The sequence below is a fragment of the Mytilus trossulus genome, chromosome 9, assembly GCF_036588685.1.
Source record: "Mytilus trossulus isolate FHL-02 chromosome 9, PNRI_Mtr1.1.1.hap1, whole genome shotgun sequence".
Classification (NCBI taxonomy): domain Eukaryota; kingdom Metazoa; phylum Mollusca; class Bivalvia; order Mytilida; family Mytilidae; genus Mytilus; species Mytilus trossulus.
The window spans coordinates 35,221,704-35,249,617 of NC_086381.1; the positions used below are offsets into that span (position 1 = coordinate 35,221,704).

At 30.9% G+C, this 27,914-nt stretch overlaps 2 protein-coding genes across 8 annotated transcripts; one reads left to right on the plus strand and one right to left on the minus strand.

The window, feature by feature from the left end:
• Nucleotides 1-3,906: 3,906 nt before the first annotated feature.
• Nucleotides 3,907-19,785, minus strand: LOC134685646 (transcriptional adapter 3-B-like). Of its 7 annotated transcripts, none has more exons than XM_063545591.1 (10): nucleotides 19,681-19,785; nucleotides 18,180-18,292; nucleotides 16,112-16,135; nucleotides 15,633-15,778; nucleotides 15,002-15,151; nucleotides 8,270-8,522; nucleotides 7,613-7,706; nucleotides 7,034-7,197; nucleotides 6,039-6,283; nucleotides 3,907-5,545 (listed from the first exon to the last, which is right to left on the minus strand). In XM_063545591.1, the coding sequence occupies exons 2-10, from the start codon at nucleotides 18,280-18,282 to the stop codon at nucleotides 5,408-5,410; spliced, it is 1,317 nt and encodes a 438-aa protein (XP_063401661.1). In that variant the 5' UTR covers nucleotides 18,283-18,292; nucleotides 19,681-19,785; the 3' UTR covers nucleotides 3,907-5,407. The 7 variants fall into 7 exon arrangements, with proteins under 7 accessions (XP_063401661.1, XP_063401658.1, XP_063401660.1 ...); XM_063545588.1 differs by lacking the exon at nucleotides 16,112-16,135 and adding an exon at nucleotides 16,784-16,807; XM_063545590.1 differs by lacking the exon at nucleotides 16,112-16,135 and adding an exon at nucleotides 16,784-16,807 and having other exon boundaries at nucleotides 19,685-19,776.
• Nucleotides 19,786-19,816: 31 nt separating this feature from the next.
• LOC134683853 (GPI mannosyltransferase 2-like) lies at nucleotides 19,817-25,130 on the plus strand. Its single transcript, XM_063543161.1, has 3 exons — nucleotides 19,817-19,937; nucleotides 22,707-23,870; nucleotides 24,870-25,130. The coding sequence occupies exons 1-3, from the start codon at nucleotides 19,866-19,868 to the stop codon at nucleotides 25,128-25,130; spliced, it is 1,497 nt and encodes a 498-aa protein (XP_063399231.1). The 5' UTR covers nucleotides 19,817-19,865.
• Nucleotides 25,131-27,914: the final 2,784 nt, after the last annotated feature.

Below are 27,914 nucleotides of genomic sequence, written 5' to 3' on the forward strand. Positions count from 1 at the left end.
AAATTGTATCCGAAGTTTTGATCTATCAACAAACATGGTCGCCATTGCTAAAAATAGAACATAGGGGTCAAATGCAGTTTTTGGCTTATAACTCAAAAACCAAAGCATTTAGAGCAAATCTGACATGAGGTAACATTGTTTATCAGGTCAAGATTTATCTGCCCTGAAATTTTCAGATAAATCAGACAACCTGTTTTCGGGTTACTGCCCCTGAATTGATAATCTTAAGGAAATTTTGCTGTTTTTGGTTATTATCTTGAATATTATTATAGATAGAGATAAACTGTAAAGTGAGCAATAATGTTCAGCAAAGTAAGATCTACAAATAAGTCTATCTGACCAAAGTTGTCAATTGACCCCTTAAGGAGTTATTGCCCTTTAAAGACTTTTTTCACAATTTGTTCATCATGTTGACTTACTTTAAAAAATCTTCTCCTTTGAAACTGCTGTATCAATTTCAGCCAAACTTAGGCTAAATGAGTTTCATAGTATCTAGTATAATTTTTATATTTTATTTCCTTGTATGTCAAGAAACAAAGCTTCTATGGCTAAAATAGAACATAGGAGAAAATGATTTTTTTTTTGTTTTTGAAGAAAATAGGTTGATCCAAAAACATTTAAATAAATTGAAAAGCCAAAATAATCATTGATGAGAGATTTAACCAAAAGAATTAAGGTGAGCGATTCAGGCTCTTGAGAGCCTCTTGTTGCTTAGATTCAGCAATTTTGTAGTGTCCAAAAAATAAAACCACAGAAGACATTTTGGCTGAGGTATTACATTATAGAAGGCTATATATAGAAGCATTTGTAAACCTAAACAATTCATATCATTTGTAAGGGACAACATCAAAAGATCGATGTAGGATAAAAAAAACTTAATCAAATAGTTTGGGGTGGGGGTTAACATTGCTGCAAGTTTTTTGTTAATTTAAATTGATTTTACATATCCATATAGGTAAATCAATTTTTTCCAAATTAAGTTAGGAAGGGGATACCCCCTTGGGGAGTCAGTGGGAAAAAAACTATGTGAATTAATTTTTTATCCTACATTGACCTTTGATGTCGTCCCTAAATAAAGCATTTTTTATTCATCTATTTTGTCTAAGTGAAGTCACAGAGACATGACTTAGGCATGTGGTTATTTATTGTGTCAACAATTGAAAAAAACATGCAATAATTTCAGCTTTATAAGAGGAACGAACCACTATAAATGATAAGTTTATCAAATTTGGTACGTAATGTATAATGAAGCATTTATCCCAACTCATTTCCATGGAGATAATATAGCCCTTAGTCATCTTTGACTAAAAAAAGATCATAATTCATAGTTTACATATTTATCAAAATTGCATACATGCTAGACATTTTATTTGAATAGAGGTAGCTTGCATGCTTCAGGTGCTGGAACTTATTCGAACCAAAACTTAAAAATTGTCAACTTCTCTTATCACTCAGCATTTGTACCAAAGAAAATGTTGGTAGGATTACTGTCTTTCTTTTGAATTGGTAACTATGTTTGAATTCCTGCGCAACATGTTAGACTAGTGCAAAGCAGAAATGTTTTATGCCCCCATGACAAAATATTGAGGAACATAGTAATTTTCCGCCTACCCCTTCCTCAATCCATGTATACCCTGCTTTAGTTTTTGAGCTACAGCTTCAATATTTTGTAGGATGTTTCTACACATTGAAGGTGTGCCTGCCCACGGGATTCTGATTTTATTCAAATATTCTCAAAATGAGTGGTATTTGCATTTAATGGGGGAATTTATAGATATTCTCAAAAACTTAGTTGGACAACAATTTCAAGTTGTTATTTAACATTACTGTTTGTCAAATCTAAAGTATGTGGAACTATACTCATTTAATGGCAGAGTAGAGGGGGGCAATGTCCATATCAATGTTGAATTGGGTCATTCTGCTGACATTTTATGGCTTTCTAACCATTATGGGGTCACTCATTGCTGAAGGTCATGTTGTGCTCTACAGCTGTCTACATCCTTTTCCTCTCGTGGATAGTTGTCTTATTTGGCAATGAATATTATCTCTTTTCATTATTTTAACTCGTAACATATTTTAAACATGTTATCTTGAATCGGCATGAAATATTTCCTGTTGGAAACGAAAAAATTATCCATTAACCCTTTCCTCCATAGTGACGCCACCCCCTTTACTCCATAATGACGCATTTTGACGCCTGTGTAGAACCTCAGTTGAAACGCTTTGACTACAAAGTGCCTGCAGTAGACTTAATCAAATTTGTATCCAATATGAAAAGGAATATCATAGAAATATCCGACTTTATTTTATTTTCAGCTTTTATTATACCCCCGCTTTAAAAAAAAAGGGGGGGGGGGGGGGTATACTGTTTTACCTCTGTCTGTCCATCAGTCTTAAAAAAAGGGGGGGTATACTGTTTTACCTCTGTCTGTCCATCAGTCCGTCCGTCCGTCCATCAGTCCGTCCATCAGTCCGTCAGTCCGTCTGATGAAACTTTCGTCACATTTTTCTCAGGAACTACAATACAAGGATTTCTGAAATTTGGTTTCAGGGTTTATCTAAGTCAGCTAGACACTTGCATATTTTTACATTATTAATATTATCCACTTGCGGCGGGGGTATCATCAGTGAGCAGTAGCTCGCAGTTTACTTGTTGAAAAATCCTATGCAAATCGAGTATGCCAGAAAAAAAATCAATGGAGGAAAGGGTTAACCATATGTACAAATATGGAAAAATAACAGCAATAGGCTTTTATAGAATTGCATAAATTTCTGTATGGACAATTTATTTTAGTTGATAGTCATAAAGACTCATTATATATAGAGAATATCATATGGCTTTTTCAATATCGCATCTGTATCAACCTGAGACACCAATATAATCCCAAGAGCTCTGCTCCAGGGATTATATTGGTTGAGGTTTGATAAGGTGTGTGATATTGAAAAAGCCATATCATATACACTTTATTATATACATATACCTCAAGTAGATGGTTTTTTTTTATGTAACATGACGTCATACAGATAAGGAGGTTTAAAATGACGTCATACAGATTAGGGATTTGATAAAGCCTTTGGAACAGTGACTACCAGCGATGAAGTGACGTCATACAGAATAAAGGTGTGATAAAGCTTTTGCAACTGTGCTGATATCGATATCATCACAGGTGGCTGATACAGCAAGCTTGCCAATGACTGTATTACACATACCATTTATCTGTATTTACTACTTAGTATATAATAAAAAGCTTTACTGTACACCTTTATACAATACCATATACCAAATATGCATTAAATATAGCTGACCTATGTCTAAAAAACAAACTTGGTCAATGAACCTTGAAAATTGGGTAAAGGTCGGATAAACCATGCCAGACAAAAATGATCACAATCATTCCATACAACAGTACAGTTGACATATTGAATATAGTATCCAAGAAATAAACCTATGACTGACCAATGAACAAAGAAAATGAGGTTGTGGGCAGATGATATTTGCCAGACAAACATACAACCAAATATAGTTGACCTATTGTTATAGTATAAGAAAAACAATCCAAACAAAAACTTAACATTGAGCAACGAACCATAAAAATGAGGTCAAAGTCAAATAAAACATGCCAGACTTACATGTATATCATAAACTATTTTCATACACCAAATATATTTGAAATTTTGCATACAGTATTAATAGAAAAAAAAAGACTATCAACATAATATCAATGGTTTAAAAGAAAGCGAAACATTGCACTCTTGTTTTGGAAGGAGTCAGGCATTCTTTGTTGATGTATAAGGTTTCCGCATTTACAATTTTTGTCAATTCCTGTTACCCTTTTTAAATCTGGCATTAATTTGAAAAAAATAATAATTATAATCTGCTTTAAATCATAGTATATTAAAACTAAACAGAATTACTATTTTTTTATTTATTTATTGATACATCTAAATACTTCTGTAAACGAAGTAATTACACAACATATAAAAAACAACTACATATTACAAACAAATACACAAATATAAGGAAACGTCTTAAACTGATTCATATTGGATGTTTTATGGTGATATAAATAAATAAAAAAACATTCCAGATAAATATTATTCCTCTGTCAATTTCAAATCTCTGCAAAAACAACAATTTTAAAAGATATCTTAAGGCCATTTTACAGCTGAAGGTTCAATTATATATAGCCCAAATTAAATGTTTGATATCAACAGAGCGTGATAATTCTGTTCATATGATTTTGCACTGCAATCTTCTTTTCAGATTGAATTTCTAGAGTGTAAACTAATATGAAGTTCACTATGATAATCTATGACATCATTTTTGCACTTATATTGTTTTCTTTTTGGTGATATTGTGTTCCATAATGACAGATCTAAAAGAATTTAGGATTTGTTTGTTAATTATGTAACAGTTAGTGTGAAATCCCCTTCTCTATGTGGAACCCCATCCCTCAAACACTCATTAAAAAAAAATCTAAATCCATGATTGGTATACATGCCTTCATACATAAAAAAAAAGTATATTTGTAACCTTTTAAGAGAAAATTTTCAATGCTGATTATTTTTGCTTGAACTGCAATTGTTGGTTTTGAACATTTCGGATAAAGGTATGGGTAAATGCATAGAAAAACTCAGATCATGGTGAACTAAGCATCATTGTCAGGTCCATAGCCAGGGTAGCCAGGAATTACCAACGGGGGTTATTTGGACTCATGAACTTGACTTTAACAGTCACAATTTGAACAGAACATTATCTTTTACAGTGCTTATTTGGTTTCAAGGGGGGGGGGGGGTCTTCCCCCCTGGCTAAGTGTATGATTGTTTTTTTGACAGATATCATGCAAAAGTATGGTTAGAAATTGGGTTCAATATTAAGTATGAAAGAAAAAATGATATTATGTCTTTATGAGATGCAAATATAATACATTGAATGATGAATAATATTAAGTACACTTATAATTTATAAAATACTGAAACTTTAAGATTTACTTAAGCTTCAGCTAGATTGAAGTCTTAAATTTAAAATAATATTTTCATGTAAAATAAACATAATAATAATTGCCTTTATATGTACATGAAATCTAGTCAATAACAAACTATTATTTTCTGAATAAGATACCAACTTTATTATTAAAGAAGGTATTTTCAGAAAAGAGTATTTAAGGCATTCAATTATTCATTTTCTTATGTCTGTGAATGTATATTCTATTGATGATATAGTTAATATTAAAGTCATAATCCTGAGAGTTTATTCTATAAAAATCATTCAAAGCACCACACTTCTAAATTGTCCTGTTTGCCGTTACTTTTTGTTTATATTTCCCAAATATTGCAACTGAATCAAATATTACCAACTAGATACAACATAGACAGTAAATGACTGCTTGGCATTCTATAAATCAATTCACTTCTCAGACCCTTCAATCACTTTAACCATATTTTCTCTGTCCTTCAGAGCTTTCCATACAGAATCTCGTTCTTTCTTTGTTGGAGTCTTTTTCTTCTGTTTAGCTAATTGCACTTTTCTGTATGCTTCAAGAATCTACAAAAATAAGATGCTAATTATTACAAAATCAAAACAAAATCTAAAGGTCATTAGTATTTTTCTAATTACTAGCATGTACCGGTATGTTAAAAAGCTAAGTTATATTTATGGTATATGTTACCTTGTCATATAATAAAACTAAAAAATCTTAATGCAGCGGCAGGTGTTCAAATTTGCTTAATAATGAAAGGTCCAGGACTATTTGAATTGTCTACTGAAAGAACTTTGGTCTTTCTTCAGAAACTCAAAGTATACAGCATCAGTGTTAATAATGGGAGATCCTTCAATTTTGTAGTTCAAAATTGAAAAGCCCCTTCTCAGATCCCTGTAGAGATGATTTTTACAGGCCAACAGCAATTTAACCAGCCTGTATTCTGGGACTGTGGTTGAGCGTGAAGACAAGTTTCAAGAAAAAGGTGCAATTCAATCTCAAACTCCATAAATTTATTACTACAACCCTTAGCAAATATTGAATTAATTCTATTCATACCTCTGAATCTGCTGCAGCTAGTTTTTTCTTCAAGTCCTGTTTTTTCATTTCCTCCCTAGCTTTATCTAACATATTTTGGGTCATACTAATATTATGTTGACATAATGTTTTAAGTTCTTGTTGTTTTTGTTTTAGTTCCATTAGAATCTCATCATCTGGGTCATCATCAACTTTATCTTCACTATCTAAAAGACCCTGCTCTTCAAGCTCTCTTTTGATTCTCTTCTCCAAATGACTTGGATTACCTACAAAGTCAAACTAATATGAAAATTATGTCTATAGTAAAAACAAAGATGACAATTGACACTGGCTAAAATCCTATCTGCAAAAGAAAAATTCAAGACATACATATAGTAAATAATTCTGTTCAACCATAACTTACATTGCTTGATTGTTGTTTGCCAATCAGGAATCAACAAGAACAATGACTGAACATTAATTTTAATAGCATAAGGGTTCTTTTGGAAGGACCTTAACATTAGCTTAAACGTGTAAATTTGCTCTTTCTAAGTAGGTTTTTTTTTGGCAATCAACGTCAGAAGCTAGACTTTGTTGAGTTGAGACAAAAATAGAAATGTTACAAATGTTTGATGATTAAATCTGTTAGTTATGGCATTCAGTAATATTTTGGATATTTTCCAATATTTAATTGGATTGCAAGAGCCTTTGGTGATATAGGTTGAACCATCATTTATTATTTTGGCTACTAACCAATATCTAATTGTTTTGTACAGGTTTCGGTGATACAGCTGGTGCCTACAGTTTTTATTTGATATACTTACCAATATTTAATTGTTTTGTACAGGTTTCGGTGATACAGCTGGTGCCTACAGTTTTTATTTGATATACTTACCAATATTTAATTGTTTTGTACAGTTTTCGGTGATACAGCTGGTGCCTACAGTTTTTATTTGATATACTTACCAATATTTAATTGTTTTGTACAGTTTTCGGTGATACAGCTGGTGCCTACAGTTTTTATTTGATATACTTACCAATATTTAATTGTTTTGCTAGAGCCTTTGGTGATATAGCTGGTGCCTCAGATCCACCATTTACATCTGTCATAACATCATCAATAGAGGTCATAATGTTCTCCTCAATAAGGGCTGATACTAGTCTCTGTGTCAGAGGTCCAAATGGGGATTCATCTATATTGCTATAAATTATAAATAGGAATTTACAAGTAAAACAAATCAACTTCTCTTTCATATCATAAAGATATCAAACACGGAAGCTCCATACCAATCCTACGGTTTTATGTATATTTATCATCTAAACACTGCAATCACAGGCAATAAAATTAAAAATGGAAATGGGGAATGTGTCAAAGAGGCAATTATTTTCCTCCCTAGAAGGGTTTCCCCATTCAAACAATAATTAATCATGGAGACATTGTAAAAACGTCACACTGACAAAATAGCTGTTATTAACCGTTAGATATTTTTTTTAAATAACATTATATCACTGTGATCACTAAGAAGAAGTAGTTGCTTTATGTTTCTTTTTACAGATAATTCATTTTTGAATTCCATTTTTGTCAATAGATGATAAACCACAGAGAGAATACCTACTTCTGTTCTGCTTTCTTCAGTAATGTTGTACTGTCTTCTGTATTGTTGTAATGATTATTGTTTGTATTTCTTGTTTTGCTATTCATTTTGGCACCTACAAATAAAATAGAACACAATCTTAGTAACTGAGTTTACCATCATGAATTATGTTAAAGTTGACAATAAAAGTGGATTGATCATGTAGCAAGGTTATACTTAAGAAGTGAATGCTTCTTTTTGGTACTTCATTGGGGTGTAAAAGCATTGACCGAAGTACATTTTGTATGAAGCGCAGAAGCGTTTCATACAAAATGTACTTTGGTATTCAGGCATAGCTCTGCCAATTAAAACTATATAGCAAAAACATTCCTTGGTAGGTACATCCCAATCAATATTATTTTAAAATAATAAAACAATAGAATATAGACTCAGGAAGGAAACTTTAAGTCACTTAAGCCTATAGGATACAGGGGCGGAACCAGCCATTTTAAAAAGGGGTTCCCAAACCAGGTCAAAAAAAGGGGGGTCTAACTATACGTCCCCATTTGAATGCATTGATCGGCCAAAAAAAGGGGGGTTCCAACCCCCAGAAGACCCCCCTCCTGGGATCTGCTGATGAGGATAAAATCTTTTTGAAACCATTTCGCTGTTTAAAATTCAATTAATTCCAATGTTTACCATCCCTCTGTTCTTCTAGTATATCTTCCTCTGCCCACTTCTCTGTATAATGTTTGCCAAGTGGTGGTATTCTAAAGTAATCGTCATCATTGTCATGTGACCTGAGAAGATCCTCCAGAACTTTGATGTCTTCATTGGTAATATCAGAACAGTAAGGCTCTACAGACTGCCAGAACTTATTTACAACATCATTTTTATGTAGTCTTGGTAAGATTTCAGGAGAATCAGCTGCAAATTCTAGTTCTGATCTCACCTGAAATTATATTGTTACAGTATGTACGTCTTGGTTAATACATTATTGGTATGACAAAATATGTTTTCAAATAGAAACAATTTTAGACAGGGGGAAACTTTGCATACGACCTTCTCCTAATAAAAGAGAAAAAAAGACAAGTATAGTTAAAAGTACATCCATTTTTTTTGTCACAAGATGGTCTTTCAGTGATGGATCCAGCCACTTGTTAAAGGGGGACTTCCAACCATATCATATGTCCCCATTCAAAAATGTTGATCGTCAAAATAATAGGGGTGTTCCAACACCCAGAACCCAACACCCTAGATCAGCCATTGTCTACTCACTCCTAATTGGAACGATATCCCTAATGCGCCTTGAATGAGGAACTCAAAAGTCATGTGTAAACAAAAAATCTCTGTGTAGTGTTATTTAAAGGGAAACTTCGCAAAAAAATCAAAAATTCATATTATGTCCATTCTGTATAAAAATGCTCAAATTTATAAATATTAAAGTTTCATTCCGCTAGATAAGAGATCACCATCGATTTTAAATTTTGAGTATCAGTTCTTTGCGTTCCGCCATTTTGTTATCGTGTCCAAATAAAAATCACGATATGTCTATAAACCATAAAGAAACAAAACTACAGTAACCGATGTTGTCGTAATTACGTGTCGATATCTTGTCAATCGTACGGTTGTTTTATCTGACTAACTAACTTGATTCGGAAAATGTTCTTATATTTTTAATAACCATATAGTCTGTTATTTTTAAACTGTTAATATTGGAATTAGTTAAAAAGTCAAAGTTCAATTCATAAATAAGAGTTCCGTGAAAATTGTTTTCGAAAATCTAATTCGTTCATAATTTTTTAAAGTAATATACTTTATTCAAATAAATTAGGATCTTCGCTCCACTGATCACCCGCATGGCTTAATGTATTACTCCCAAAGGTATTGTGAGGGGTGTAAGGTGACAGGACCAGGTATTCAAGCGATTTCCTGTCGGGCCTGCAAGTTCATGCATCGTTTCACTTCTGTAGGTATTGATCAGTGTACACGGCCGATAACTTATAACTTTCCATTTTGAACTATCAGGTGCATGTATAATATACATCTCTGTCTAGCGTGTCCGAAAGTGATATAATATACTAGTCATTACTTAACTCATACGCTTGTTTATAAATAAAATTTCTGGTGTAAAGAATATTATTTATAAAAAAAAAAAATGATACCAAAAAAAAATTAAAAAAAATTGAAGATATACAAATATACGTATTTTTTCCAAGGGTTAATTTGGGGAAAATCAGAGACATATAATTGTATTATATGTCTCTGGGACAATGTAATATTTACTCGTTGTCAATAGTAAAGGACATTGTTGGATCATTCCAGAAATGTTGATTAAAAAAATGTGCGCACTTGTCGACGATTCGTTTATACGCCCGGATAGAAAGTTACGGAACTACAGCGCAATTTAAAATATATACATGTATACATTGAACATAAGAAAGAAACATACATTTTGTGCAAATTGGGGTAAAAGTTTTGTAAATAGACTAGTCCACGTATACCAACAGTATGTAATCATCCAATTCGATAGACTATTGTATACCAAAAGAAGAAGAAGAAGAAGAGGACCAATTTGATTTAAATACAGGTCGATCTATAACTTGCTTTGGTTCATCGAAGTTATGAACATAGTAAAATCACAGATTTATATATCAATTAGATTGTTCCCGAATAAAAAGAAATTCGTCATCACCACAACTGTTCCGACATATGCAACTGGACGTACACTAATAATCCCCGAGGGATGTGAATATTTTCTAGGAAAGCTATTGAGTATTAAAGTTTCAAATCATTTTCGGGATTTCTTTTCTTTCTTGATATTCAATTACAGCAAATTTAAAGAATAAACTGCTTGTCAGATATTTGTCCGCTTTAGGGGTATTCTTGCCAGTTGAACAGTCTTATAATTACATTCAAAAATAGGGAAAGATGACATTAAATTCGTTGTCTTTTGTTTTTAAACATCTTTGGTCAAATAGTTATTAAGTATTATACGTTGTGAGACGAAGACTACTTTAATAAGGACGTCCCCGATTATGATTAAATTTGGTTGACGTTTTTCACACTTGATAAAGAATATCTATTCGTAATTTTTCGATTCCATTCCAAGAAGACCTTAAATTTGCTGTCAATGTTTTAAGACTTCTCAAGTACAAAAGTATTTTTTCTTTATTCGTTCATATTATATTCCGCTTCGGTAGAGTTATCTTCAGTGAGTTCCAGTTATTAATTTGTACGTGGCTTTTAAAAAGTCTAAATCTAAGTGTTCTCATTCATTTATTTGCCTAATAAAGACAAATAAAAATACTTTGGTTAAGCTATTTATAATATCTAAGTTCTCCTTTTTATTAGACATCAATCAAGGACAAAAGGTGTAAATCATTTCAATCTGACATATGAATTAAGGGGTGCGTCTAAACACTGCTAAGGAGTCCTTAGTGCACTAAGGACTTATAACATGCCACTAAGGACTAGATGGGGTGCTGTTACATGCAATTTCTTTTCATATTATGGTAGAGAATGATATTTAAAGCATAAATTTCAATTTTTGTAGAAAAATAATCATAGATGAATAAGATATTCAACATTATTTAGACACGTGCCCATATTTCTTTGATGTGCCGAAAATCAATGAACCGTTTGACACGTGTCATATTACATAACTGATTACACGGGAATCATGGTATTTGTTGTGTTTAATGGACAACATTAGTAAAAAAATGAATTGTTGTTGAAATACTATTAATGTGTTTTTTTCAGAATGAAGAAGTATTTTTTCTCAAGTGTATTGAAGGTTTTTTAATTTGATGTTCATCTATTAATAAATGACAGAATACGGCCGACGACGGACATGCGTTCGAACAGGTATGGAGCCGAAACACATTATTTTGTTTCTTGTGGTGCACTTTTCAAAATTTATTTTCTTATATGGAGACGTTGAGCAATGTATTACTGGACAACACGTAATCAATAAGATAATAAACTTTTTACTACATGCAACCACCCTTGTGCGTTTGCTATGGTACTTTTTCAAAATTTTATCCTTTTTTTAAATTTACATAAGAAGACGTTTGAGCAATCAGAGACGTATATATGTCTCTGGAGCAATGTATTTGGGGACAAAAAAAATCCATCTGATAAAAAATATTTACTACATGTAACCAAACTTATTTAATGCAAGCTTCAAGTAAACAGACGGATTTAGACAGAAATCATGTTTTTGTGCGTATGCTATGGTTCATTTTCAAATTTTATTATCATATGAAGAACACGTTTGAGCAATATATTTCTGGACAAAAACGAGTTCAATACGATAATAAATTTTTGCAACCAATATAAAAAATGATGTGGTAGGGTTGGTGATGAGACAACTATTCACAAGAGACAAAATGACACAGAAATTAATAACTTTAAGTTAATAAGTACCGCCTTTGTAAACTGATATCAAACTGGTTGAAAACTAGTGGTTTTGATAAATCACAAGGACGCCACATGATTTTTTTATCAATTCAATCGTTTTTCGTACTAGTACGTAAAAAGCAGTAATAGAAAGTGGACAAATAAAAACCATGATTTATAGGTTTTTTTTCGGAATTTACTCATGTTTTAGTGAAGCCACTCGTAACGCATCTTTGTCGGAATTAAAATAAAAACAAAAAAGTTATAAATATATATATTCAATTTGTCTTCATGTCTCTTACATAAACATTTTACCAAGCTGACCACACTCTTACTTATTAGTTGGCGCACATCAACATTAAAACCTATGTCAAATAACTATGTCGGGAAATAAATGAAACAAAAGCAAAATTATTTGTCCTTTTAATCATTTAATCTTTTAAATAAGAACAACACATTTTATTATGATAATCAAGTATTAATCTTTTCGATACAATTGTCAATTTCTTAAATTAAAGAATATATGATTGTTTAATCAGTTGTTATATTATTTGGCACGTGTCAATCGGTTCATTGATTTTCGGTATATCAAAGAAAAATGGGCACGTGCCTAGAAAATGTTGAATATCTTTTTTATTTATGATTATTTTTCTATAAAATTTCAAATTTATGCATTAAATATCAATCTTTAACAGAATATGCAAAAATAACACGTATAACAGTAGTCCTTCTAGTCCTTAGTGGCATTGTTTAGTCCTTAGTGCACTAAGGAGTCCTAAGCAGTGTTTAGACGTACCGTGAATTAAGTTTCCCGTCTTTAACCAAAAATTGTGTATTTCTTTGTAAATTAACTCATTTGAATTCAAATAAATAATAGCACCAAACAGAATTAAATAATTCCACGGCGATCAATTTTTATTTGTCACCAACCTGAATATATATTTTAAATATGTGTATTGGATGCTCCCCTTGTCTTATAATTCACTGATCCGAATAGACAGTCACACCTGGCAAGGTGTGCCCGAGAGGCGTGGTTAAATACCGAAGTGCAAATAACAATTTACCGTTCAACAAGCCATCTACGAGTATTGCTACAGAACCGTGAATACACACATCATATCAACCAAGTCATAGCAGAGATAGTAAAAGGTCAATAAGAGTACACCAACATATTGTCTTTACAGATTATTGTACTTTACTTTGTTCACCTTATCAGTCCGAAAATACATTAATTAAAAATCAATTTATAACTTTTTGTGTTGTCTACAAAAATAATTTGAATATATACGTTTAACATAGAAAATTTATCTCATGAATATGAACAATTGAACGTATGTGCGTTTTATCTTCTTATTATCGGATGGTTATTAGATAAAGCATAAGTCATCGGAGCGCTTACGATTACGTTAAAATATGATTAAAAAACAAGACTTTTAATGATTGTTTTTTAAATCCTGGCATGCAAAAACCAGGAGAAAACGTCACGACCTACAGGAAGTAGTTAATATTTTTTCATTAAATATTGAATTTCTCCTTTATTACTGCACATATAGCGATAAAACTTTGTGAATATATATATTATGTCATAATGAACATATTTAAACCATAAGTAAAAAATCGTGAATTTTCCCTTTAACACATTTCTATGATAAACAAATGACTGAGTTGAACCATTTGTGTTAATTTAGAAAGTAGGGGAACACAGAATAAATGTGCAAAAACTATGGAGCTATTAAATGTGTTCAAAGTATTAAATTTTCAAAGAACTTATTGTGTTCAAAATGGGATTTTTTACCACAAGGAGCCACATCACAAAAGGATACTCAGGGTTTGCTTATTTACAGAAAAAGTAATCTCACTTCATACCCAGAAAATTTAACCACATATGATATGTGAAAATGTCTCAGCTTCCAAACAAGCCATTATACATATCCATGTTAACAATATAAACTGAGCAACAGAAGAAAATTTTTCCATTACGGCCTATGGAGAAACTAATATGCATCATGACCCAATTCCAGAAGACACCCCTTTCCAAACATTAAATCCTGCATTTGTCAAAAATCCAAAAATTTGATTTCTGTAAATTCTTAGCGAAAACATTTGTCTGATCTCAATTAAAAGGTACAGTTTTGTCAAAATTTCATCATCTTGTAATTTACAAGTGATTATGACATCTTACAACTCTCTAAACTTAAATTCTAGAAGCTATGCCTATGCCATGAACAACCTAAACATCAAATGACTGAGGTAAAAGACTTAGATGCATAAAAGAAGAAATTAAATCAGAAATGAAAGGAAGTGATTTTAAAAAATAAAGCTGTTGCCCCTTTAATTATACAGTTCATATAATTTTAAATGTTTGTAAGCAACATCTAGTTCTTACATATATTATATATCTAAAATGTGGAAAATTTGTTATTTGTATGACAAATAATTATGTCTACTTAAAGAAATTAATATACAAAATTTAAAAAAAAACATCAAGTTTGAAAATACCATTACAATAGCAAATTTTTGTGAATAAATAGTTGTGACAAATCCTATGCTCAGTGTTAAGCAATCAATAATCAATTATATTTTGGGGAAACCTCAGAGTGCAAGTAACTCTGAATAACAAATTAATCATTAAAAGAGAACCGACACCTGTTGGATGTTTTGTGAGTGTTCCCTTACAAGTAACATATTTTGACACGGTCACACCTTTCAAGCTGTAACCTGCTATATTGTGAAATATAGGAAATTGATCATTTCCAGTTTACCTGAACAACAATGTTGTGCGGTAGGAAGAGAAAGGGTATCTCAAATTAATAAACACAATGTCATTCAGCCCACAAAAAGTATCAAATAATTTGGTTTGCAATTTGCAGTATTTTAATATATCATATTCCAAAAAGTCAAATTTTTCCAAAAAAATATTTTCAGCTCTGTATAGCTAATCTTTTCTTCAAAGTATTCTTTGACTTTAAGCATTACTTTCATCAGAAAAATTTAATATTTTGTTTTGCAATACAAGTTTTATTTTAATACCTGTGCTATTTTTCCTTTTGGTTTGCCTGGAGGTGTTGCATGTGCTCCTTTACCAGATACATCTGGTCCCTGACTTTTAAATTTCTTACTGGGTTTTTCATCTGCAGTTTTACCTCTCTTCAAGGATGGTGGAGGGGTTTCTGGCTGTTGCTAAAAGGGAATAATTTTATCTTACATAAAATTGACTTTTTCTTAAACACTTTTTAGTTCCAAGTTCTCTTGATATCCCACTTCTATATCATAGTTTTTGTATGTAAATAGAATGGCTACTGCATTAATTGCTGTCATTTTTTTTCCAATTCAAACATAAATGATATTTCAAATGATAAAACATTGCATCTATACAGTCTGTTGTTGAGTATTTTATGCTTATCATTTTGTGTTTAATGTAAAAATAAATAATATTTATTTAATTAATTCTAATTCATTTTATTGCTATGATATTAGCATACATTACAAGTAAAATGAATATCAGTTATTTGATGAAATGTATTGGTGATGTGAATTTACTACCAAATATCTATTTTATCTAACAGAGTATTCACACATGTAACTATAATTTGTTTTCACACATGTAACTATATACATTGTTTCTATCATCCTTATCATTCAATCATTTTTAAATACTTACATTTTTAACAAGTTTGCCATCTTTTTTATCCTGCCAGTTATTCAGCGTACTTTTCTCTTCCTCTAGTTGTTTTAAACGTAATCCCACAGCAGCTAACAAGGTCTCTACATCAATTTGTATCTGGTCTAGTTCTTCTACAACTATACCTTCTTCTTCTGGTCTAGCTAAAACTAATTAATAAAATATCACTGTAAAACTATACCTTCTTCTTCTGGTCTGGCTAAAACTAATTAATGAAATATCACTGTAAAACTATACCTACTTCTTCTGGTCTGGCTAAAACTAATTAATAAAATATCACTGTATAACTATACCTTCTTCTGGTCTGGCTAAAACTAATTAATGAAATATCACTGTAAAACTATACCTACTTCTTCTGGTCTGGCTAAAACTAATTAATAAAATATCACTGTAAAACTATACCTACTTCTTCTGGTCTGGCTAAAACTAATTAATGAAATATCACTGTATAACTATACCTTCTTCTTCTGGTCTGGCTAAAACTAATTAATAAAATATCACTGTAAAACTATACCTACTTCTTCTGGTCTGGCTAAAACTAATTAATAAAATATCACTGTATAACTATACCTACTTCTTCTGGTCTGGCTAAAACTAATTAATAAAATATCACTGTATAACTATACCTACTTCTTCTGGTCTGGCTAAAACTAATTAATAAAATATCACTGTATAACTATACCTTCTTCTTCTGGTCTGGCTAAAACTAATTAATGAAATATCACTGTAAAACTATACCTACTTCTTCTGGTCTGGCTAAAACTAATTAATAAAATATCACTGTAAAACTATACCTACTTCTTCTGGTCTGGCTAAAACTAATTAATGAAATATCACTGTATAACTATACCTTCTTCTTCTGGTCTGGCTAAAACTAATTAATAAAATATCACTGTAAAACTATACCTACTTCTTCTGGTCTGGCTAAAACTAATTAATAAAATATCACTGTATAACTATACCTACTTCTTCTGGTCTGGCTAAAACTAATTAATAAAATATCACTGTATAACTATACCTACTTCTTCTGGTCTGGCTAAAACTAATTAATAAAATATCACTGTATAACTATACCTTCTTCTTCTGGTCTGGCTAAAACTAATTAATGAAATATCACTGTATAACTATACCTTCTTCTTCTGGTCTGGCTAAAACTAATTAATGAAATATCACTGTACAACTATACCTTCTTCTTCTAGTCTGGCTAAAACTAATTAATGAAATATCACTGTATAACTATACCTTCTTCTTCTGGTCTGGCTAAAACTAATTAATGAAATATCACTGTAAAACTATACCTACTTCTTCTGGTCTGGCTAAAACTAATTAATAAAATATCACTGTATAACTATACCTTCTTCTTCTGGTCTGGCTAAAACTAATTAATGAAATATCACTGTATAACTATACCTTCTTCTTCTGGTCTGGCTAAAACTAATTAATGAAATATCACTGTATAACTATACCTACTTCTTCTGGTCTGGCTAAAACTAATTAATAAAATATCTTTGTACAGAGTTACATAGTGGACATAAAATTTCAGACACTTTTAACACTATTCTTATAGATTGATCAATTGCTTAATGTTTTCCATCATATTATATGAAAAACTACTATTTCTATATTCATGACATTGTGTAAACTAAAAATTAAATTAAACTGCCATATATATATATACATTGTAAATAATCCCTTATTTAAATAAAAGTATGTCCTTTTTAAAAGCATATTCCAAAATATTAGTATTTTTTAGCTTTACCTCTCCTGAAGATTAAATTTTCTGAATTTAAATAAAACTACAAATCCTGCTGCCATGCATTCTTTTTTTTACATTACTTAAATTATCTGAAGAGGGAAATTGAAGATTCATTCATATGATACATAAAAAAAAATCACTAACCCTTTCTTGTCTTTACTATTTAAATTGTTTTTCATTGATATCAACTTACTCTTGTTGTGAAATATATTTTATTTAGCCATGTACTTCTGACATTTTTAGAAACTTGTGAAATGAAAATCTTTCCGTATTCAAAAAATTCAAAAATAAACTAAGAATGTGTCCATGGGAAATATGCCTCTGTTTGCATATAACATTGGAAAGGGACATACATGTAACTGAAGAACTGTAAAAGAGCTACCATAAAATACGAACTTGATCTGTGATTTATGCTAAAAGCAATGTGTATATTTTTTATAAAGTTGTAAAGGGACATAACTGAAGAACTGTAAAAGTGATGTCATCCAAATTCAAACTTGATCTGTGTTTTATGCAAAAAGCAATTTGTATAAATTTTTATAACATTTGGTAATAAATGCAAATTTAAGATATAGAATGGAAACCAATTTTGGGACATACAAAATGACGCCTTTACCTTGCGTCAGAGCAACAAAAAAAAACAACATTTTTTTAAATGCTGTTTATTTTAAGCATGACGGACACCGTACAAACAATAAAACTGTTCAATGCAAGTTTTAACCCTTTTCATGAACTTTGAACTTTTTGTTCTGAACACTATATTGACTTACTGGTTGTATATTTTGGACATTTTGTTTCATGGTCTACTGGCTCAAGGTCAGGAAACAGTAGAGGGCAATCTTGGTCAGATATTCCCTTCCCTTTGCCTTTCATTCTTTTTTATCTAAAATAAAAATTAAAAATAAAGATTTGTAATACATGTAAACTGAAATATCAATATTATTCTTTAAATGTAGTAAGATCTTAGAATTCTGATTATTTTGACATTTTGGCACATTACTTAACTTGTTTGCAATTTAGTTATGTGTTTATGTTTTACTTCTTATACTTATTGTAGCAAAAAGGCCTAGAAAAAATTTCTGTACTGTAACTGTGAATACTCTTGCATGTATTATTTTTGTGCTTTTTAGTCATTTTGTAAGTTGCTTTTTTACTGATTAAATGAGTCAATTCTTTTCCATTTAAGTGATTTGGTGTTAACATTTAGAAGGTGGTTTTTTTGTTACATCACTGTTCCAGTGATGAGAGTTATACAAAACAAAAAAGTTTAACATCCCACATTCGTCATGTGAATACATTTGTGCCTGTCTAAAGGCAGGAGTTTGTTGCCATTTGACTGGTTACTGCTGTCATAATTGTTAAACAGTTTATTATATTTCTTAAGGTGTGATAAATGTTTGAAGAAACACTTAAAGTGTGTGCTTCCTTGATTTTGACAGAGAATTATTATTAAAAATTTTGATGGAGATAATCCCAAAATTAGATGTTTGGCAAGAGACTTACATTTGTTTTTGCAGAATTTTATTGTCAGATAGAATTTCCAATACCTGTGCTCTAGTATTGAAGTATAGTGATCGTGTAATTTATTCAATTGTGCAGTTGAATTTTCATATTGATTCCTGAAGTTTTGTTTTTGTATCTGCTTTTTCTATGGGGACTTCGTCCCCTATTACAGTAGAAAATTCAATAAACAAAAACAAAAAAAATCGGGAATATTTCCTGGATTTTTCAATGTACTAATAAACCCAAAAACGTTCAATTTTTGTTTTTGTCATGTTTTTTAATTTCCGGATCGGCGCAGAAATCTACTTCTGATTCCGGTCTTGTTTAAATGAGACTTGGAATAAAATGTATATTTATCAGTCTTAGAAAGGAACTAATACTAATTCATTTAAAAAAAAATGTTTGTTATTAAAAAAACGTTACCTGATGACAGCGTTTCTTTGTTTGCATTGAATATGACTTCAGAACTTAAATAATGTCACAACTAAAATCCCTAACAGCAGAACCAAAATCAGAAACGTTACGGTATTTCCATTTCTCTTTTTAAAATCCTTGATTTAAAAAAAAAAATCATAGACTTCGTCCTTATTCACAGGTAATTCCTGCCTCATATTATAATAACAAGTTTTATAAACAATTTTCAAAGGGGAGATAATTTGTTATTGTTCTTTCATTTTTATACAATCCATTTATTGTATCCATATTAATTCGCACTACAGATTTAAGCATATAAGGCATTTAAATCTGCATATTCACAATATTTCTAACCTACTATTTACGCCATATTTTTAAGAATTATCATCAGTAATTGAAAAAATAGCTTCAGCTTTGTGATCAAACACTGTCAATATCCAGGACGTCCTAATATCCAATGAAAACTTTGATTGCATTTTCTTAGATATTTCAACCAATGAAAGCAATCGACATGTGAAGTCTTTGGACGAGTTTCCAAGATGGACGCCCCCATGAAAGAAAAACTTTTAAAATATTCTTTACTTTCAAGATTACTTGTTTTTACTTTACAGGTATCTTGTAAATGAATTTTATTCTTAAGTAAAACAATGTTTCATTTACCCCAACGTCCAATTACCATTGACAAGACGTCACAATAAAAATGAGTTTTCATTTATATTTTATCACAACCCCTTCTGTCTTTCCTTGTTAATTTGAATTTTTAAGGTTCATGTACATGTGGGCTCTTTGGCTCAAATGGCTGATTTTTCACCTCCAAATTTACGTCAGTTCTAGACAACCCTGTGCATCTGAAAAAGTTTAAGGCATAGCCTGGCCTAGATAAATAAAATTCAAATCAGGGACTTTCTTATCCTACCCACAGTCGCCTGAAGATTTCATAATTATAACGAAAAATGGGGAAAATAAAATATTTTTTGTAGTATTATATAGATTATTCTATATAATACTACAAAAAATAAAAAAATATTTTATTTCCCCCATATTTTTGCCTGAAGATTTCATAATTATAGCGAAAAAATGGGGTGAATATTTTTTGTAGTATTATATAGAAAATGGGGGAAATAAAATATCTTTAACTGTTTATAAACATGATAAAGTATAGAAAGTCCCTGTTCAAAAACATTGTATGATTTAGATTTTTTTATAAAGATTTTGCAGTGCACTTTTTTTTTGTCCCTGCAAAAGATGAGGGGGAACCTGTATTAGGAATTTGGTGTTTTTAGGCTCGGGATTTCAGGATTGATCCTTACACGATCCGGGATTTCTTTTTTCAAATTTTGGGATCAGGGGATGGTGGGATTTAAATTTCTTTAAATTCAGAACCCCAGGATTTCATGTTTTTCAGTCCAGGATTTCTGGATCATGACCCCTCTTATCCCCCCTCAAAGATGATAAAGTAAACAAACAGTTGAGTTTCACTTGATATGGTCCATCAAGGTACAATTTAAATCACCTATTATTGTCAGGTATCTATTGTTTATCTATTGTCCATGTCAATCAATACAGCTCCCTCCAATTATTACTTGTGGGGAACTTCTCAAACCTGTTTCATTGTTTTATTTTGGCACCTTTTGAAAGAATGAAAAAAAGTGCATCCCATAAGGCCTAAATTAAAATATTGTTTGTTTCCCCAATCCCGAACCTGCCAAGCCAGGTGTGGGTAGGTAGGTAGGTAAATAATATATTTTTCCAAAAAGCTTGAATATTATTGGACGATCTGGCATGTCTGGCAAGCCTGAAAATTCAATATGAATAAAATAATATTTGACTTAGTTTTAACAATAAAATTTTATGAGTAGCACCAGTTTTGAAGGGTCAGTTGGGATTGGGGAAACAAACAATATTTTATTTGAGGCCTAATCCTGTTAAGTTTTTATTTTTCAAAAACATCAAACATATTTGCAATTTATTTATCTATGCTTTAAATCTTTTCTGGACTCACAGGCTTATCTGATCTATACACAGAGTAAATTTTGAGATGAAAAATCAACCATTTTAGCCAAGGGGTCCACATGAACCTTAATCATTTTAATGAGAAACATGTACATGTCCCAAAGACCATTAAAATGTTGATGTCAAATAAATTAAAACCACTTGGAGTCTGTTTAATCAATTTAAAATTTTAAAAATAAACAATGCTACTATGTTATGATTTAATAATTCTTCTCCATGTTCTCAGAGGATTTCATTTATATAATTTGGTCAACACCCAATATGTCTGAGTCACACAATCGTTCCAATACCTTAATAGTTAGCCACAAACTGTAATTGAAAATCTACTCCATACAAAAACTAGATCTGTCAAAAGTGACATGAATGTCCCTATCCAAAAAAGTTGAAAAATCTGCAATTTCAATAACACATGTGGACACAAACATGATGGTAGTCTCTTGGTCACATGTCAAAAATCAGCTCAAAATCTGGAGGCGTATAGAAAAAAAATCTGTATAACTGTTATTTTCAATAATTTATCCAAGTCCAAACTTCGTTGCGGGGCCATAAAAAAATGAAAAGAAAGAACTTTCTAAGTGGTGCATATGTATTTTTTAAGGAATACCATTATCCTATAAATATTAGACAATCAACAGCCTTGCAATATTTTGCTTTATAAATTCATAGAGTGACCCTACTCTTGTATAATAACATGTACACTACACAAAAAAGGGAATTTTATTAATTGCTGTTTTTTTAATCTCCTGCATGTCCAGTGCCAAATAATTCTGCAAACAACAACAAAATTCTGCATTTGGCAAAAACATTTTAAGATATAACATGTACCATATCAAAATATTCTCTCAGTCTTGGGGTTCAACATGTTCAAGTTAAGTGCATGCCGGTGATCATGAGGGTAAATAATCTCGACAGAAATGAAATGGAAGAAGACTTTGCAGCTATTAACTTATACAATCACTCATCAAAATTCATCCATATAGATGTGAGGTCAAACAGCAACTTAACCAATACCAAAAACATTAAAAGCTAACGCACATAACCTGTAACATACACCTCTGAACAGTCACACTTTGCAAAAAGTCAGTTTCAAATGGACATCAAATACAAGTAAGAGAAAAGTATATAACATGGAAATCATATTTATGATAAAATTACCGGTATGAATTATAATTAGTCAGACTTTTAACTACTAGAAATATCATTGGAGTAGTATGGATAACTCTGATGCTCTTGAACCTCAATATTTTGACAGTCAGAAATTTTAGGAATTAAGAACATTGCATCAAAATTGTCAATTTATTGATGTTAAATATTTTTGCTCAGATCTTAATAACACACTTAATTTTTAATAATTTTATATTTTTTAGGTTGTGTTCAATATCTTGATACCAGATCACAAAGCAGATGTGTTCAATCCACCATATGATCAATCCAAGGACAATCCACCATATGATCAATCCAAGGACAATCCACTGGATACATGTGTTCACTATGTATTAGGTGGATTCATCAGATGGGATGGTGTATATTTCCTCCATGTAGCTGAACATGGATATATTTATGAAAACAGTTTAGCCTTTTTTCCATTATTTCCATGGTGTGTCAGAATATTAGCCAATAGCTTATGTTTGCCGATGCAATTTGTGATGCAGTATAGAACAGTACTTATAGTATCAGGATTTATTTTCAATTTTTATATTTTCTTTAAAACAACACTTGTTTTGTACAGACTGAGCGCAAATATTTTGAATTCAGAATTTTTAGCATATAAGGCTGCATTGTTATTTTGCTTCAATCCAGCCAGTATTTTCATGTCAGCATTTTATTCTGAAATATTGTTTGCATATTTGACTTTTTCTACAATGTTGAAATTTGAAGAAAGAAAACGAAATCAGTCTATGATGTTCTCAAGTTTAAGTTGTCTTTCACGTTCAAATGGATTGCTGACTGCTGGCTTTGAACTTCATAAAAGTTGTCAGAATATTGTGATACATTTATTGTATAGTAAGAAAGACTTTGTCGGCAAAATTTCACTCATTTTGAAAGAGATTTTGAAAGCTTTGATATATTTGATATTATTTTTATTACCTTTTCTTATATATCAGTTTTACATAAGTGATCTGTTTTGCAATCAAAGTGGAAAGTGGAATATACCAGAATTCCTCATTCAGTATGGAAGAAAAAGAAGCTACAACTTAGTAAATGAAACAGCTTTTGATTGGTGCAAAAATAGAATACCTTTTGCATACAGTCATGTGCAGAATACTCATTGGAATGTTGGATTTTTGAGATACTATGAGTTCAGACAAATTCCAAATTTTATTCTGGCTTTACCTGTGAGTGTTTTATCTGTCTCATCTGTTGTATATTATTATAGACTTAATAGAAAAAGATGTCTGACATTAGGATTGATACCTGAAAAGAACACAGATGACTCAGAGAAAAGTGGATTTATGAACAAAAGAATGTTGCCATATATTGCATACTTATTGTTCATTACTGTATTTGGATGGTTTTTTATACATATTCAGGTAAGTTTAGTTTCTTGTATGGTTTTATCATTAGAAGATTTTCCTTAACAAAGTGAAGTGTACCAAAACTACACAGAAGCTAACTTTTACACTATCAGTCAGCATGGTCAGGGTTAAAAGTTATACAAGTGAGTTTTATTTTATGGTACAAGTATTTTTTGTGTGGTAGACTTATCTCCCTTAGTCATGTTTGTTGTCATGATATTTTTTTTACTATTTTTTTTAAAAGTAGGAAACTCATATTTTCTACTCTGACATTTTAATCAAATATTACAATTTCCAAATGTTGATAATATTTTTAAGTGACACCTGAACACGTGAATTTTTTGCTCTAAAACTTCCATGTTATTTAAACCTGTTCATTTATATTATAAATCCATGTTCATTTATATAAATAATCCATGTTCATTTATAATATTAATCCATAAAACATAATGATAATGAAAAGTATGTTACTTTACTAGTTTTCATTTTCTGAACCAGAATAATAGCTCTTATCAACCCTCATCCTAAATATTTTTTTTGTGGATGAAATGTTCCAGAAGAATACACCCTTGAAAGAAATGTATGAGGGTCTGGGTGCTGTTTTTTTTTTTCATTTCTGAATTCTTTATTTTTTTCAGATATTTCCCTCTGTAAAGTTTGCCTATTATTCACTAATTATTATCTTTTAGCACCACATTGATTTTTATTTTCAACCCTGTATTCTCTAGTGTTTTTTTGTCCCCTCTTCTGTAATACAATGTATTGGTCAATTAATCTCAATTATGTTAACCCAATATAAACCCCACAGGCACTTGTCTCAGACCCCACCTCCTATATTCCTTAATATAACTTTTATATTTAGGTAAACAGGGAAAAAATAATCTTAGACAAGTGCCTGTGATAAACACTCATGAATGAAAAATGCCTCCACCTGTTTTGCAGATTATTGCTGTTGATTGTTTTCTTTTCCAACATTATAAAAATCATAATCGAGATGACTTTATTTATTTTCAGGTATTAACAAGAATGGTGTTTTCTTCATCACCTGTGGTTTACTGGTATGCAGCAATAGTCATTTCAACAAATTATCATACAAAAAATAGGAAAACTAGTCATAAGAAACATTCAAAGTATTCTAAAATCTGTGATATTAGTGATCTTTATATTTACAACGTTAGAAATTGTAATATACAATCAAAAATAATTGTTTTATATTTCCTAGGATATTTTGTAATAGGAATTTTTATGTTTTCTAACTTTCTACCATGGACATAAATTATACTTATGATTTGCCTTTTGTTGTTTATACAAGTAAAACCTGTCTAAATTGAATTTCAAAAACCAAAAACAACAAACTGAACTTTTGTATTTTCACATACAGTGACAGTCTAAGGATTTGTTTCAATTATAATCAATTATACAGTGAATATTTAGAAAGTTATAAACCTCTGTAAACTGATCACCTGCAGTCTAATCCCAACAAAATCTTAAGTCAAAAGATGATTTATTAGACAAGTTTCAGAGTGCCTCTCTGATTGTTCCTACTACTACGAAGACATTCAGAGGTTTTCTATAACACCTTATTTGTTGGCTTCCTTGTAAGAACCTTCTGGTTCAGTAGTTATAGATAAGTTTTTGTGTTTTGGTCTGTTTTGGTCTGTTTTTCTAATATTCTATGCAATAGGTCAATTTTATTTGGGGTAGGAAAATATTTTACAATTTACATGTCAGTCTGCCAAGTTTTATTTGACCTTGACCTAATTTTCATGGTTCATTGCTCAATATTATATAAAAAAAATTGTCTGTTTTTCTAATACTTTTAGCAATAGCCTATAAGTTCATCAATATTAGGTGTATGGAATGATTGTAGGGTGTAAATGTCTGTCTGGCAACTACCATCTTTCCATGACCTTATTTTCATGGTTCATTGGTTAATCTAAATTTCCTGATTTAGTTGATTTTTTAGATACTATATATGTAAAAAGGTCAACTATATTTAAAACATATAATGATTGTAAGGTGTACATGTCTGTCTGGCTACATTCATCTGACCTTGGCATCATTTAAATTGTTCATTAATCAATGTTAATGTTTCCTGGTTAAGTTTGTTTCTTTGATGTGCAATAGGTCAAATATTATATATTTAAAGCATATTTGGTATATGGAATGATTTCAAGGTTTACATGTATTACTAGTTTGGTTTATCTGACCTTAACCTCATTTCTTAGATGTAAAATGATGTCATAGTTGTAGAAAAGCTTTACATTTATACCCTTGTTTCAGTATCATACAAGTTATAGTTTTAGCTAGCTATAAAACCAGTTTTAACCCACTATTATGTTGGAAAATGTCTCTACAAAGTCAGGAATATGACAGTTATTTATAGCTATTATATACTATCATTTTCTACGTTCAGTGGACCCTGAAATTGGGGTAAAAACCCTAATTTGGAATTAGAATTAGAAAGATCATATCTTAAGGAACATGTATACTAAGTGTAAAGTAGATTGGACTTTAACTTTATCAAAAACTACCTAGACCAAAACTTTAACCTGAAGCGGGACAGACGGATGAACGGACATGCAGACCAGAAAAGATAATGCCCCCAGGCTCTACTATCTTAGATTGGGCATAAAAAACATTGACATCTCAGACAAGACAACTAAGTGGATCTAATTGTTCCTCTCCATACAGAACTCAAATAGACTTGAAAACACTTAATCTGATAAAAAGAAATCCCAACATGATTCATCAAATAATCCTCAGGGAACAGTACAAGGACTAATACTTTCTCACATACACATATTATTAATCAAACTACTAATATCTTAAACACAGCCAAACAAGATTTTTTTGTATAGTCGACATCATCATTTACCGGCCTATTATTCCAAATAGAACATTAAAAAGCTTCATAAAGACATCTAATACACTACAATTGGAGACAAGACTGGCTCATGTCATCCAATAGTTACATTATCAGTGTCTCGGCTTAGAATAAAAAACGAATGCAGTTTTACTACAACTTTAAAACATGACCGCATTTAAGAACAAGTCCAAATTGCCAAATGATTAGAAATAATACAGTATTCAGGCCTCAAATATCAACACACCTTTTCAACATACTGCCCGCCTGCAACAACTTATTAGTGTATCATTCATCTGGCAAAACATACAAAAATAGCTCTAAACCAGCCTATAAATAGCTCACCAAACGATAGTCAGACCAGCACATCTGAAAATACAATAAACATATTCATATTGGAACAAGTGCTAAGAACAGCTACATGTTTTCCCGTACAACAATCGATTGAGTGGCAAATATTTCGATATCAGTTCACAATTGCTATGCTATACGAACTCAATATGTCTGACTCTACCTCATGATCCTTCAAAAACGAAGATTTAAAACAAAGCTTTAAATTCTCATATATACAGTATAATAAAAAAAAAAAAGTGTCCAAAAGTTTAAGTTTATAAATAAAGAAAATGAAAAGTTATAATCATAAAATTATTAACTTTACTACTGAGTTATCTTACTTACAAATGTAGGAACGAAAGCGTAATTAGTACAGGGAATTTGTGAAATTTGTGATTTTGTTAAATCACTAAACAAATTAGTGATTTTAAAAAAACCCTGATTTTGACTAGTGATTTTACAAAACCCCAAAAATGATTAAGATTTTTTTTACGGATTCACTGATTAAATTCATTCTTTTTTTTTAGAATTTCTGTGAAAAAAAAGCCTACTACAGTAACACTCAATAAGTTTGAGGTTAATCTATTAATTTAGTTAATCTTATTTTAATATGAAGTGAGCAGTTGCCGTACACTATCGTGACAACTTACATACTGTAGAGCAATGGCTCAGGCACAGATAGCTTTCATACACACAAAAGTTACTTCAAATAATTGAGGGGAAATTAAAGTGCAACATATGGTACCACGGAAAATATGATGAAATTTTGGAACATGTTAAGCAAACTCTTATCACTACCTTGTCTGAAAGAAAGTTACTGTTTATTATAGTTTTTCTGTAATTACCGTATAAAATAAAGC